General features: G+C 42.0%; 1 protein-coding gene across 9 annotated transcripts in view; it reads right to left on the bottom strand.

The window, feature by feature from the left end:
• Nucleotides 1-968: 968 nt before the first annotated feature.
• ZFYVE28 (zinc finger FYVE-type containing 28) overlaps nucleotides 969-14382 on the bottom strand; it is a 324770-nt gene continuing 311356 nt past the window's right edge. For 7 of the 9 annotated variants that reach the window (XM_075128096.1, XM_075128094.1, XM_075128098.1 and 4 more), the window contains 2 exons: nucleotides 4958-5061; nucleotides 969-3296 (listed from right to left, as the gene is read on the bottom strand). In XM_075128096.1, coding sequence (XP_074984197.1) covers nucleotides 3165-3296; nucleotides 4958-5061 — 236 coding nt within the window. In that variant the 3' untranslated portion in view covers nucleotides 969-3164. The remainder of the gene's footprint in view (nucleotides 3297-4957; nucleotides 5062-14382) is intronic. The other 2 variants (XM_075128095.1, XM_075128099.1) reach the window with 2 other exon arrangements.

The following is a 14382-nucleotide window of genomic DNA, read 5'->3' as shown; positions in this document are numbered from 1 at the left end:
ATATACTCCGCTTGTTAGGAGATCCATGACCATGTGAATTACGGCCATCAAAGGTAATGCTGCTTTTGTTCACTTCCAGTCTCTCCCGTGACCCCTTTGAAAGGAACTGGCAAATAAGAAGGAATAGAATCATGGTTGTGGGAAAAAACCCAAGACTGCCCCGTTTCCTGTTCTAGACAGACTGTGAACCATTGTGGATGCCACGGACATGCTCTTTTAGGACCAAATTCTGCCTTCAGTTTTACGTAACTTCCACTAAAGTCATTAGGAACATTATTTGGCCCTAAATATTCTGTACACTAACCCCACTGAAACTATGATGTTACCCACAGATACAAAAATTAGTTGTTACTGTTAGCATCTCTGTTCAACTTTTACTACTATTATAGTACTAAGAAGCTGTGGTTACATGGCCACAACATGCTTTTATCGAGTAAAAGGGCCATCCAAAGATAGTTTTTCAGATTATTTGAAACCTGTTTCACAGGATGTATTACACTCCCACAACTTTCACAACTGACATGTTGTGCTGTTTGCTGTGTCAGGCATATGTATAAAGAACACTTCCGGTAAATCCAGGGAAGATTATTCTTACTGTAGATTTTAGTCATTCATAGAATGGATTCTTCTTTAAATCTGACACACTCTGACCCAGTATATCCAATTTGCAAAGCAGTCATTGCACATAAGGACATAACGTACAACACATTCTCAAAGGATGAAATTCATCCCTGTGTAGAACACCAGCACAAGGGCCTATGCATCATTTAAGCCCTGAATGTTAAAAAGGCCTTTCACTTTCCCTCTGCACAGGGAAAAATTGCTTCCTAAAAGTTTAAACCTTTTGTTTCTCCTGTGTAACCTATAAACTAGGTACAGTGTGAATGGATTGAGACCGATTTCTCTGACAGGATGTCAACTGTCATTGTGTGTAAACAGACCAATAAATGAAACAGCAATCCAGCACATGGAAGTAGAAAGTCTTGACGTTTTAATTATTTGAAGAGATTACAAGACGAAAGTCTTCCTTGAGGCAAATGCATTTTAGTATTGATATAGTCATTGTGCTTTTCAGTAAGAGAAATAGGAGTTTGTATTTACATAAGAAACTATAGTGTCTGAGATCCTTAAATATCATATTTATGGAAATGATTCTGAATTACAGCATTTACAAAATAAAAACAAGCTTGAATAAATAATATTCAGCCCATTAAATGAGATTTTTTTCACAGAAGCAACTTTTGTGCATATTTATTTCACAATTGAAGTTGGTTGCATTTTATTTTTTTCATCCTATAAAAGAAGCATTAGATTTGTTGTTTCTCAAAAAATAAAACTGCAATAATCATTGCAATGTGAAGCCTGAGATTTAAGCCTGAATAAGTATCACTGCTTGTACCATACGACCCACCTCACATCTAAGCTATCCACCCTGAGCCAGCTAAACTCTGGTGAATGATGACACTCCAATTTGAGGATTATGTGAAAAAGACTTTGCAAAAAACATATATATAAATAAAGTGAGAACATACCACAGCTGAATTTACCCACAGCTAGCTTCATAAGGCTTGTGCATTTCACATAAACTAGTGAAGCTGTTTAATCTGATTTATATGGCAGCAATTTCAACAAGCTGTATACCCTTATATGGCTCATTTGCATTGGATAAAAAAATCACAAAGCAAAGGGAATGTACACACATACACACAAACAAATACTGACTAGATTTTCTTTGTCATTTTAAATGAGGACCCTTCTTGAGCAAAACAGCGCAAACAACTTTTTTATCTTCTCTCCGTTAGCTTGAAACACTGTGTGATACTGCAAGTCACCAAATGGGATACCACAAAAAGCTCTTGCTATAATTTCCTCTCTAACCACAGCATGCTGCATTGTTCTTTTAATGTGGCTAACTCAAAGCATGTCCAAACACCTTTGAAAATCCAGTACTCACACAGCTCTTTGTGCAAGATCATTGCATGAATCTATGTGAATTTTTTTCCAATCCAAGGAGAACCAAAATCTATCCGTGGTGCTTAAAATAAATGTAAATGTCTTCTGGGGTGGTAGCAGGATGATCTAAAAGTAAGAGTATGAAATATTTTATAAAATTATTCAGCCAACTATGGACGATAAGAAACTTCAGATGCTAGGCCAATATTTCAGACCTTTTGAATAAAAATATACAGTATTGTTTAATGTTCGCCTTTAGAAAATCATTTTAAAAATTTAAAAAACACAGCTTGGGATAAGTTCTGTAACATGTGACATTTATAGTGCTTAACTTTTCCAAAAATATGTGGTTTTTTCTAACAGTAATTCATTAATTTGTTGAATATCTCCTCTGGAGCTGTTTTTTAGTTAGTATTTCATTATTGATATTGCAAACCAAAGTCTTTCTCACATGTTATATTTTTATTACCAGGAATTGGTCTGAACTATGCTGCATGTAAACAACTTCAAACATCACAAATTATATAGAATTAAATTAAAATATGTAAGAATTAATTTTTAGAAGACACTGAATTGTTGCTGTGATGAATAAATGAAAGGCAACAGAAATATTCTGCTCTGGAAACTTCAGTTCTTCCTATTTGGTTCAAAGAGAATTTTGCCTACATGAATACTGAATGTAAGTTTGAAATATTTTGCCTCAATTAATGTTAGCTCAGGTAGCTTATATCCAGCAATGGAAAAGCTAAATAGCAATCGGCGGGAAAGAGCTGATCTTCACATTCAGAAGCATCCCAGAACAGGAGTGAATGCAGAAGTGTCGTAGGTTTGGAAATGATTTGCTGTGATGAGTAAGTTAGAATCAACCACCTACTCTGTTCTTAATTTGTAAAATAAGCAGCAACATTTGTTCAATTCTCTGAGCCCTATTTCTTTCCACGCAGTGTGCTTTATTCTGCATATGGCATTGTAACATTATCATTAGAAATTTATGGAAGACTGTACTGTAGCCTAACAGCTACAGACGCATCATGCTTCCCTTTAGCAGCTTAATAAAATACAATAAAAACTGCCTGTACAAAATTTATAGTAATGGATGACAAAGCCTACATGCCCACACAAGGTCCTTCTTTCAAGTTAATTCTTGGCTTAGATCAAATGTAATATCAGTCCATATAAGACTCCAATAGGTACATCACTAGTTTATTATGTCAGATACCAGCTTTGTCACTGTAGAAAGGAGTGACATGGAACATGTAACAGTGAGTGCAGACACGGACAGGCTTCATCTGACCATAGCGAGGTAATGGAGCAGAGTGGGAGGAACAGCGAGAGCAGAAGATCTGAAAAATACAAGAGAGATTGATTCCACTTACTGTTTTTTTTTTATTTGACACGACTAAATCTGTTTTCTTAAAAAGGAAGGAACAGAAAATTGTGTGCATGACCCTTTTATGTGAGGTGTTGGAACTAGGAAGCAACACTGTCATAGGCCCTTTAAGAGGGATGAGGCCAGTGCACTGTGACTAGTCAGCTGACCTCCGAGTTGGGCTTAAGAGAAGGCACCTGGGTCCTCCTGGGGGAGGGAGTCTGGGTGAGTCAGGCCTGAACTGAGAGTCAGCCAGGAAGGGGACAGAGAGAGCAGACACGGAGGTCTCATTGCCTGAGCAAAAAGCAGTGGAGAGCAGAAAGCTCTGTAGGCGCTCTCCAGGAAGAGAGACGGGATGGAAGCCAGGAGGCCTGGGTAGTGTGAGGAGCAGACTTTGGAGCAAGAGGAAGGCCCAGGGGTGCATTCCTGAGGCCACTATCCCGTAATGGGGCAGGGAGCCAGAAAAGACGCAGGAGGGATGTGAGTCTTTTATGAAGCCCAGGTGGGTGGACAAGGTTTGCATTATTCCTGCTTTTGAACTCTAGTAGAGGGCGCCAGGGGTACACCCGAGAGTCTTCCAGTCTGAAGAACGATTGAGACTGATCAAGAGCCAAGCATCACAGAAGGTGCTTGTGCCAGGACCTTTGAAGTCCATTTTGGGATTTCAGATGTCCATAATAATAAACTGTCCTGTGACACGGCTGTTATTAGCCTACATGTATTCTTGAGAAATCCTGAGAAGGGGAAACTGAGGGTGGGGCGTTCTCAAGGCCACTCCGTGCCATGAAGAAGCAGTCTGAGATGGCAACTCTACGACAAACACCTTGTAGTGTATTTTAGCTAAAAGCCTTCATCGGGCAGGGACCACAATAAACTGTACCTTGACCCTGCATAGCGTCTCTTATGTGTGTACTCCTTACTCACGTGAACAGTGCTATTAAAGTCAATGGGACTCCTTGCATAAGTGAGACTATGGTGGATTGGACTCTTGAAGCATTATTTAAATTGCAACTTAAGTGTAACATTGTAAGAAAGGACTAACCGCATGTTTCCTTGGAAACACCCATTCTCTATCTCATCTCTTTTTCTCCTGTGCACTTACAAGAAAGAGAAAGTGCAGAAGGGATTGGAGACTCACTACTGTTCAGTGCGCAGGACCTCAGTGTGACTAACGCTTAACCTTCCCACTCACACTTGCTGAGCAGCTCATACACTTTGTACACAATGCTGTATGCAACGTAAACACATGCAAAAGCAAGGACACAGAGTGCCCAAAGCTGGAACATTTGCCATTCCCACACTGCAGGCTGCTGGAAATTGTTAAAGCTTCGAGGCAATATTTTAAAAAAACCTAGTATTGAGTCTGAGTGCCCAACCTGAGACACCTTAAAAGGGCCTGATTTTGAGAGGATGATTGCTCCTGACTTTCACAAAATCATGCCCTTTTAATGTGTCAAATTGGGCTCCCACAAATATAGGCACCCAAAATCACAAGTCCCTTAAAAAAATCTTGGGCTCAAGGGTTTTATGATGCAGAGGGCATGGTTGCCTCTGCACTGTGAATTTCTGGGGTTTGCATGAATTTGCTCTTCTTTTCAGCAGACAGCATATCAGTTGTTTTTACTGAGTCATTACCTTGCCACAGCTCCTGCAATGATGTTTCCTGCGAATTACTGTGAAAGGCGCTTTGCATGCAGTGCAGTAGCTACAGACTTCATCTGGTACCCATTCAGGAGGATCTATCAAAAACACAACAACACGGAGCATATATCACACTGGAACAAAAATAACCACGTGATACTTGGGGGCCTCCAGGGAACAGGAGGAATAAGATATTAAATGTATATAACAATAGCAGCTTTCTGACTAGTATCTCAAAGTGCTTTACAAACATCCATTTGATGTTTGATTTAATTGGGGATTGGTCCTGCTTTGAGCAGGGGGTTGGACTAGATGACCTCCTGAGGTCCCTTCCAACCCTGATATTCTATGATTCTATGATTCTATGATTTAGGCTGAGAAAAGGCTAATAGAGGGGTCACTTCTCCCACCACTAAAATACAGCCACCTCTGGGGTACAGCAGGGTAGTCAATTAACAGAATATGGAACCACTACGTAGCTGTTTAACTCAGGAAATAAAGAGTATCCTGTGAAACTGAAAATGATAGAAAAAGTATAAAAGGCAGTGTTAGGATATAGATTTTCAGGCCTGTCTGCAAAGGCCTGTACTTTAAGAATTTAGGTGTATTCTTATCACTTGGCTAGTTCTAGAGGTATAAAAGAAAGAATCAAAATCACTGTCTGCTGGTGTAAGGGCCTTCTCTTACTGTGACAGTTTGAGGCCCTTGTCTTAGGCTAAGGCCTTTGGCTAAGCAGCAGAGGCAGCCATAAGCTAGGAAGCGAACGGTCACATCCTCACATTCCAAACTAGTCACATTGAAATAAGGTGCTATTGGGCTGTTAGGCACTATCAGGACAGGATTGTATTCCTATCACCTCCAGAGAAAGGGAAGTGCCTAGAAAATGTAAAAGGAAACTTAGTTTGATAGCATCCTGTCTGGCAAGAACTCACTTATCAATAACTGGGATGTGAAATCCTCACTTCTGTATTGTCTTGTCATTATAGTTCCCACTTTGCTATCGTTTGTCTGTATAATCTCTGTCTGGTTCTGTGATTGTTCCTGTCTGCTGTATAATTAATTTTGCTGGGTGTAAACTAATTAAGGTGGTGGGATATAATTGGTTACATAATCATGTTACAATATGTTAGGATTGGTTAGTTAAATTTCAGGAAAATCATGGGTTAAGGTATAGCTAAGCAGAACTCAAGTTTTACTATATAATCTGTAGTCAATGAAGAAGTGAGTGGGCGTGGGTGGGAGGGGATGGGTGTGTGGGTGGGGGAGATGGGAACAGGGAATGGGGGTGCGGAAATTGGAATCATGTTTTACTAAAGGGGGAAAGGGGACCAGGGAATGGGGGTAAGGAAATTGGAATAATGTTTGGCTAAGGGTAGGAATGGGAACAGGGACACAGGTGTAAGGCTCTGTGGTGTCAGAGCTGGGAAGGAGGATACTAAGGAAGGAAACTGGAATCATGCTTGCTGGAAGTTCACCCCAATAAACATTGAATTGTTTGCACCTTTGGACTTCAGGTATTGTTGCTCTCTGTTCATGTGAGAAGGACCAGGGAAGCAAGTGGGTGAAGGAATAAGCCCCCTAACAGGCAGGAATGTTAAATACAGAGATGGAACCATAAGTATTTTTCGGCAATGTAACCGTGAGAAGAAGCCTAGAGTACAGCTTTGTATTCACTAGCCTGTCAAGACTTCACTACAGACAAGGCAACCCACTTTTTCCTCAATTTGGTTAACCCCCTCCTCATCCCCTCATCTCTCCAGATAATCAACTAAGGGCCTGATCCTTCTTTCCTTGCTTAAGCCCTCAGAAACACTCTCATTGCTCTGAGTGGAAGTTTGCCTGTACAAAGACCACAGTATCAGAAGCACCAGTCAATCCAAACATTGAGTTTAAATAGAGCCTTTACCTTTCTAAAGATCATGGGAGGCAGGTGGACCCCCCTTTGGGGAAGTTAGGCCCCCAGCCCCACCCCTTCTGCCCACGGCCCTGCTCCCTCCCATGACCAGAGCCCTGAGGTTCCCCCCCACCCCCGCCCCACACTGCCGGCTCGAGCTAGCTGGAACGCCGAGCCCCCCTCAACTGTGGGAGGAGTCCCGGGCAATCCCCCAGCCACCCAGGGAAAGAGATTTTTATATGAGCCATGCAGGTTCCAGGGTAGCTAAGGTGGTGGTATTTGCTACTCAGCTTCCCAGGTTCATCAGTAATCTCTCTGGAGTCCAGGGAGATTACTGATGAACCTGGGAAGCTGAGTAGCAAACACTGCCTCCTCAGCCACCCCAGAACCTGCATGGCACATATTAATAAGCAAAAACTTCCCCCGTGCAAACCGCCAAAACCTGCAACTTGGTATCCGATGGCGGCAGCTGCGCCATGGGAGGCTTAGCTTTCCCTGGCCTATTATACCCAGAGCCTATCCTAAGGTAACACCTTTGATCCCTAACTCAAACACCTCAATTCAATCAGAGAGCAACATTAAGGGTACAGCCAATGTTAACAGAGAAAGAATTTTAAAGTATTCCTTAACAATATTGCCCTTGTTTTTCTTTCAATAACTTCTGTAATCATCCACAAAAGCAAAGCAGTGAAGTGAGCTGCCCCTTGAAAAGCAAAACACATGAGGCTCACTTCTGCTCACCTGCTTCTGCTAGTGGCAAGCTGACATCACCCTGGAGAGCCTGGAATTATGGGTGTCAACGTGATGTAGACCATTGCTTAATTAAGTTAATAAAAATCTAATCAAGGGCAAGTTAAGTGCTGCCCAGGAAGGAATCTCTGGACATAATGAAAGGTAAACTCCTGGAAATATTTACACAAATTCCCAAGTCTAGATTCTGTCGGTTATTAGAGTGTGCAGGGCATATGTCTGTTGCTTTATCAGCAGAAAAGAGACAAGTTCCCTTCCTCAGGGAACATAGTATCAACCAGAGATAAACATATGATACATTTAATACACAGGTCAAATGGCAAGTGAGTTGGAGGTAGGGTCAGCAAGGAAGAACAATGGTGGGAGACTTAATTAAATGAATGAAAAGGTCAAATCCCAACATAGTCTTCTGTGAAATATTATTTTCATTTCATGTAAAATTTACCAAATTAAAGCAATGAATGTTAAATTAAAAATAAACCATATGCACAATTCAATCAATAAAATATTTTAACAAGCAGGTTAACGAAATTAGAAAAAACTATGAGCACAACTTCAAAATTCAAAAAGCTTTCTATTTTTCTGAGTTCCCATACTTTGAAATGCACAACTAGGTATATTTTGGGAACTAAACTAGTAGAGAAAGGAATGTTTCATTTTTAATTATTCAAAATGTGAAGGATTGATTGGACAAAGGACATGCTTTTAGGGGGAATACTCTAAAAACAAAATGAAATTGTAAAGGTAGAATCATTTAAGTAGTAGGCCTAAAGAACTTGGGAAAGAAAAAAAGTAACTAAATTGCCAAAAAGCAAGTTCCTAAAAGAGAATAAATGGAATAAATACCTCCAATAAAGTAGTAGTGGAATAAATATACCCTGATTTCATAAGCATACCAATATCTTATAACCAGAGGTGAAAGTAAGCCGGTACGCCCCAGTGCACCGTACTGGGGCAGCCCGGCTTCCCCAGGGTGCAATTTAAAGGGCCTGGGGCTCCCAGCAGTGGCTGGAGCCCCAGGCCCTTTAAATTGCCTCCAGAGCCCCGCTGCTGGAGCCCTGGGGTAGCAGCTGTGGGGCTCCGGCGGCTATTTAAAGGGCCTGGGGCTCCCCTGCTTCTACCGCCCCGGCCCTTTAAATAGCCACCAGAGCCCCGCCACTGCTACTCCAGGGCTCCGGGAGCTATTTAAAGGACCGGGGTGATAGAAGCAGGGGAGCCACAGGCCCCTTAAATAGCCCCCAGAGCCCTGGGGTAGCGGGGGCTCCAGGAGCTATTTAAAGGGCCGGGGCTCCAGCTGCCTCTGCCGCCCAGGTCCTTTAAATAGCCGCTGGAGCCGCGCCGTTTCTCCAGGGCTCTGGCAGCTAATTAAAGGACCAGGGCAGTAGAAGCAGTGGAGCCCCGGGCCCTTTAAATAGCCCCAGGAGCCCTGGGCTGCTGCTGCTACTGGCGGGAGGGGGGGGGGGAAGAGGAGGAGGAAAAAGAGGGGCACTTACCTTACAGGGTGGGCTGGGGCTGGCTCTGACCCCCTCAGCTCCGCCCCTTCCGGGGGCCAGAGCTGGCCCCAGCGTACCGGTAAGTCAGTCGACTTACTTTCACCCCTGCTTATAACCCAGAGTTAATGGCTACACAAGAATTTTACTTGTGTAAAATTGTGCCAGATTATAACTTCACAGCAAATTAGGTGATATTTACCTTTGTTCCCTCCTTGACATGTATAATGACAATATTACTTGGAAAATTATATGCCTCATTGGTACTCAAGATATAGAAGGAGTGTATATATATTATTACTTGATATACTCTCTATATATTTCTTTTCAAAATTAAATATAGTAATTCTCTGTTCCCCAAAAGTGACTTCATGCATCTTATCGTTGGCTTACTCATCGTTCTTCTTATCACAGTACAGTATATTGTGAGCTAACCTAAAGGGTACTCCCTTTCCTAACCAGTGACCCAGCAAATGCGAAAACAGTTCAAGTGCAGCTGTGAATTTAGCCCTGTGGCGTATCGATTCTGGCTTTTACTTCCCACCCTACATGCACCAATCCAATATCAGCTGCACTGCAACATATCCCTGAAATAACACTTAGCACATATAGAACATGTTCAAATGCTGTGCAAACATAACTAATTAATCCTCAGTCACAATTTCCCTGTAAAGGTTGGTAAATCAGTCAGTTTGTGGATGTTAAAAATCAACAAGAAATAAATTAATTGCTCAGGACCACAGCGGTGGACCAGATTAAAAGTTGAGACTCATGGTTTCCAATCCTGTGTTCATTCCTGCAGAAGAATTTGTGGCTGAAAAATCTTCCTATGGGGTGCAAAAGCACAGGCTTAACTTTGAGACAAGTAGGCACTTTCTTAAAGGTAAGCATGTGCTTAAGTGCTTTGCTGAATTGCAGACAAAGTGCTCAACACTTTGCATTGAGCCTTTAAAGATTTAGCCATATTTTAAACCAGGCAGGCACCAAGGACAATACAATTTACAACCAGGATCCCTCTCCAAGGATCTTCAGCCCCCGTCTCACACAGCCTTGGGAGCTGGCTTTTGGGAGTTACTGTATGTACTAAACATTGAGCTCTCTAGAAGAGATTTTTGAAAGATTGTTTAAGAGAGGTCTCATGAGAGGATAAAAATATAATATGATGGGAAGTACAGCAAGCTTTGTAAATTAAATTCCAAGCATTACTCTGAAGACACTGCTGAAAGCAGGGTGGTAACAATGCATCAGCACCAACAGGCTTTTATTTTATAGTCATTCTCCTGAGCTGCACTGCTCCATTCGCTCTGCATGCAGCAGGAAATTGAAACGTACAATATATTTAATCTCTGAGGCACTGTCTACCAGTGCTTTAGAGATCTGCAAACAGAATAGAGAGAACACCTTGCTCTCAGCGCCAACTGGCCCATTGCTCTATTGTGCACGGGGGCCAAAGAAAATCTGCCGGAGAATAGATGACAGGCAGAGAAGGTCACAGCAGGAACATCAAGGAGGGGGAAAAGAAATAATAAGCATCGGGGGGGAGGGTGCTAAAATAAGAGGGAGAGAATATTAAATAAAGTGTTAAGAAAAAAGCAGAAGAAAGAAAAAATATTGAAAATGAATAAGAAGAGTGATTTTGGAGATAAAGGAGAAAGAGTTAAAAAAAAAAAAGAATCAAACTTGTTAACACAGCATGAGGGAAAACAGACAGTGAATGAAAGATAGGAACCTTACATGAATCCAGGATCTGGATGTTTAAGAAAAAACATCAAATACTACATGTCTTGTGACAAAGTGACAGGAGTTGGAGACACTGGAACAAAAAGGCATGTGGTGTCCAATTCATTTCGATATGCAGCAAATCTGCTACACAGCTTTTATGGTGATAAAACAAGGATAACATCTCCCTGGCACACAGGAGCAGAGAGGCTCCTGAGTTACTCAGTTTGGACCTGGCTCCAGACTCCCCCTGACTTTGGAGGATTTGGATGTTGTGTTCTGCTTTGGGTCCATCTGTAGGAAAAAGTGAGCAGATTGGCCCTTGTATGCATAGAAAGGCTACATAATGAAGACTCAAAGTTTGAGGACAAATGCCAGTTTATTTAAGGGCAGCCTGCCTCTAGCTTGTCAAAAAGAAAAGGAGTACTTGTGGCACCTTAGAGACTAACCAATTTATTTGAGCATAAGCTTTCGTGAGCTACAGCTCACTTCATTGGATGCATAAAATGGAAAATACAGTGAGGAGATTTATATACACACAGACCATGAAAAAATACACATTGTAAGGAGAGTGATCACTTCAGAGGAGCTATTACCAGCAGGAGAGTGGGGTGGGGGGAGAGAAAACCTTTTGAAGTGATAATCAAGGTGGGCCATTTCCAGCACATTTCCAGGAGTTAATAAGAACGTCTGGGGAACAGTCGGGGCGCGAGGTAGGAATAAACAAGGGGAAATAGTTTTACTTAGTATAATGACTCAACCACTCCCAGTCTCTATTCAAGCCTAAGTTAATTGTATCCAATTTGCAAATTAATTCCAATTCAGCAGTCTCTTGTTGGAGTCTGTTTTCAAAGTTTTTTTGTTGAAGGATAGTCACTTTGAGATCAGAAATGGAGTGACCAGAGAGATTGAAGTGTTCTCCAACTGGTTTATGAATGTTATAATTCTTGACATCTGATTTGCGTCCATTTATTCTTTTACATAGAGACTGTCCAGTCTGACCAATGTACATGGCAGAGGGGCATTGCTGGCACATGATGGCATATATCACATTGGTAGATGTGCAGGTGAACGAGCCTCTGATCGTGTGGCTGATGTGATTAAGCCCTATGATGGTGTCCCCTGAATAGATATGTGGACACAGTTGGCAATGGGCTTTGTTGCAAGGATAGGTTCCTGGGTTAGTGTTCTGTTGTGTGGTGTGTGGTTGCTGGTGAGTATTTGCTTCAGGTTGGGGGGCTGTCTGTAGGCAAGGACTGGCCTGTCTCCCAAGATTTGTGAGAGTGATGGGTCGTCCTTCAGGATAGGTTGTAGATCCTTGATAATGCGTTGGAGAGGTTTTAGTTGGGGGCTGAAGGTGACGGCTAGTGGCGTTCTGTTATTCTCTTTGTTGGGCCTGTCCTGGAGTAGGTGACTTCTGGGTACTCTTCTGGCTCTGTCAATCTGTTTTTTCATTTCAGCAGGTGGGCATTGTAGTTGTAAGAAGCTCTACGATACAACTGCATTTGCTCCAACCCCTCAGACAGAGACAAACACCTACAAGATCTCTATCAAGCATTCTTACAACTCCAATACCCACCCACTGTTCCTCAGACATTCTTATTAACTCCTGGAAATGTGCTGGAAATGGCCCACCTTGATTATCACTTCAAAAGGTTTTCTCTCCCCGCACCCTACTCTCCTGCTGGTAATAGCTCCTCTGAAGTGATCACTCTCCTTACAATGTGTATTTTTTCATGGTCTGTGTGTATATAAATCTCCTCACTGTATTTTCCACTTTATGCATCCAATGAAGTGAGCTGTAGCTTACGAAAGCTTATGCTCAAATAAATTGGTTAGTCTCTAAGGTGCCACAAGTACTCCTTTTCTTTTTGCGAATACAGACTAACACGGCTGCTACTCTGAAACCTAGCTTGTCAAAGGGATTTATGCTCATGTTGTGTTCTGACAAACAGGAGCTTGGGTTCAGTTTCCTGTCCTGGTCTCTCACTTGTGAGAATGTTGCTGAAACAAAACATCCAGTCCCTGGAGGTAAGAAGGACCTCATATCACAGCAGTGACTGCTCTGGCCAACGAATAATGCCGACCTGTTCCAGAAAGGCTGAGTCCACTCAGCTGGGAAGAGTGGGATGTGATGCAGGAAACTGGGAGAGTGAGGAAAATTGGGAGATTGTTAGGGCTCCAACAACGCTAGCTCTAGTCTAGTGGATTTCTTCCCAGTACAATGACAAGACTATCTCTTTAGCACTAAGTACTAAGCACATGGCAAGACACACATTGTGGCTGAACTGTCCAGAGAAGGTAGTCCACACTGAACCTTGTTTGCTGGTTTGGATATTCAGAGACAACCATTAACCCAGAGCTCCTACGGAAACTCTCTGCTGGACCTGTGTGCGTCAGATTTCACCAAGCACAATTGAGAAGAGAGAGAGAGAGAGAGAGAGCAACCCACATATAACCCTGGTTATCTTCTACCAAGATAACCTTAAAAGTTCTGTTTCTACAGTGGCAAATGAAACTTATGGCACTGCAAATGTCACAATGCATTACCCTCACAAGTGCAGAAAAGTCTGATCATCTTGCTCTCACTCTCCTCATGGAAGCAGTAATTACTGAACATGGTAAATACTTATGCTGCAGGCATGACAACTAGAGAACCCTGGGGACATCAGCAATGCTTGCCAAGTTTGGAAAGTACCATCACCTTTTCCCCTCCCTTCAATTCCTACCTTAAAATCGGCCCTTTTGTCCATAACACACAACTTCTCTTGTGCCATTTTTATATAATCCCTCTTATTCTTATCTTTGATGCCTAAAAAGCCACCCAAGGCAATTATACCCAGCTATTCCTTCCTGTTCTCAGAAAGGATATGTTTACACTGTAAGTGAAGGTGTGATTGTAGCATGAGTAGGCATACTCATGCTAGCCTTAATCTTGCTAGTGTAGATAACAACAGTAATGTAGATGTGATGGTATGGGCTTCAGCATAGGCTAGCAATCTGCATATGTATCCAGAGTCCCTGGAGGTCTTGTAGTCTGGTTGCTAGCTGTCATAAATATGAAGGGAAGGGTAAACCCCTTTAAAATCCCTCCTGGCCAGAGAAAATTCCTCTCACCTGTAAAGGGTTAAGAAGCTAAAGGTAACCTCGCTGGCACCTGACCAAAATGACCAATGAGGAGACAAGATACTTTCAAAAGCTGGGAGGAGAGAGAGAAACAAAGGGTCTGTGGGTCTGTCTTTATGCTCTTTGCCCAGGATAGACCAGGAATGGAGTCTTAGAACTTTTAGTAAGTAATCTAGCTAGGTATGTGTTAGATTATGATTTCTTTAAATGGCTGAGAAAAGAATTGTGCTGAATAGAATAACTATTTCTGTCTGTGTATCTTTTTTGTATCTTAAGTTTTTGCCTAGAGGGATTCTCTGTGTTTTGAATCTAATTACCCTGTAAGATATCTACCATCCTGATTTTACAGAGGTGATTTCTTTACTTCTATTTACTTCTATTTCTATTAAAAGTCTTCTTGTAAGAAAACTGAATGCTTTTTCATTGTTCTGAGATCCAAG

Source organism: Caretta caretta, chromosome 4 (assembly GCF_965140235.1).
Source record: "Caretta caretta isolate rCarCar2 chromosome 4, rCarCar1.hap1, whole genome shotgun sequence".
NCBI lineage: Eukaryota > Metazoa > Chordata > Testudines > Cheloniidae > Caretta > Caretta caretta.
Note: the sequence above shows the minus strand (reverse complement) of the source record. Positions and strands in the feature narration are given on the sequence as shown.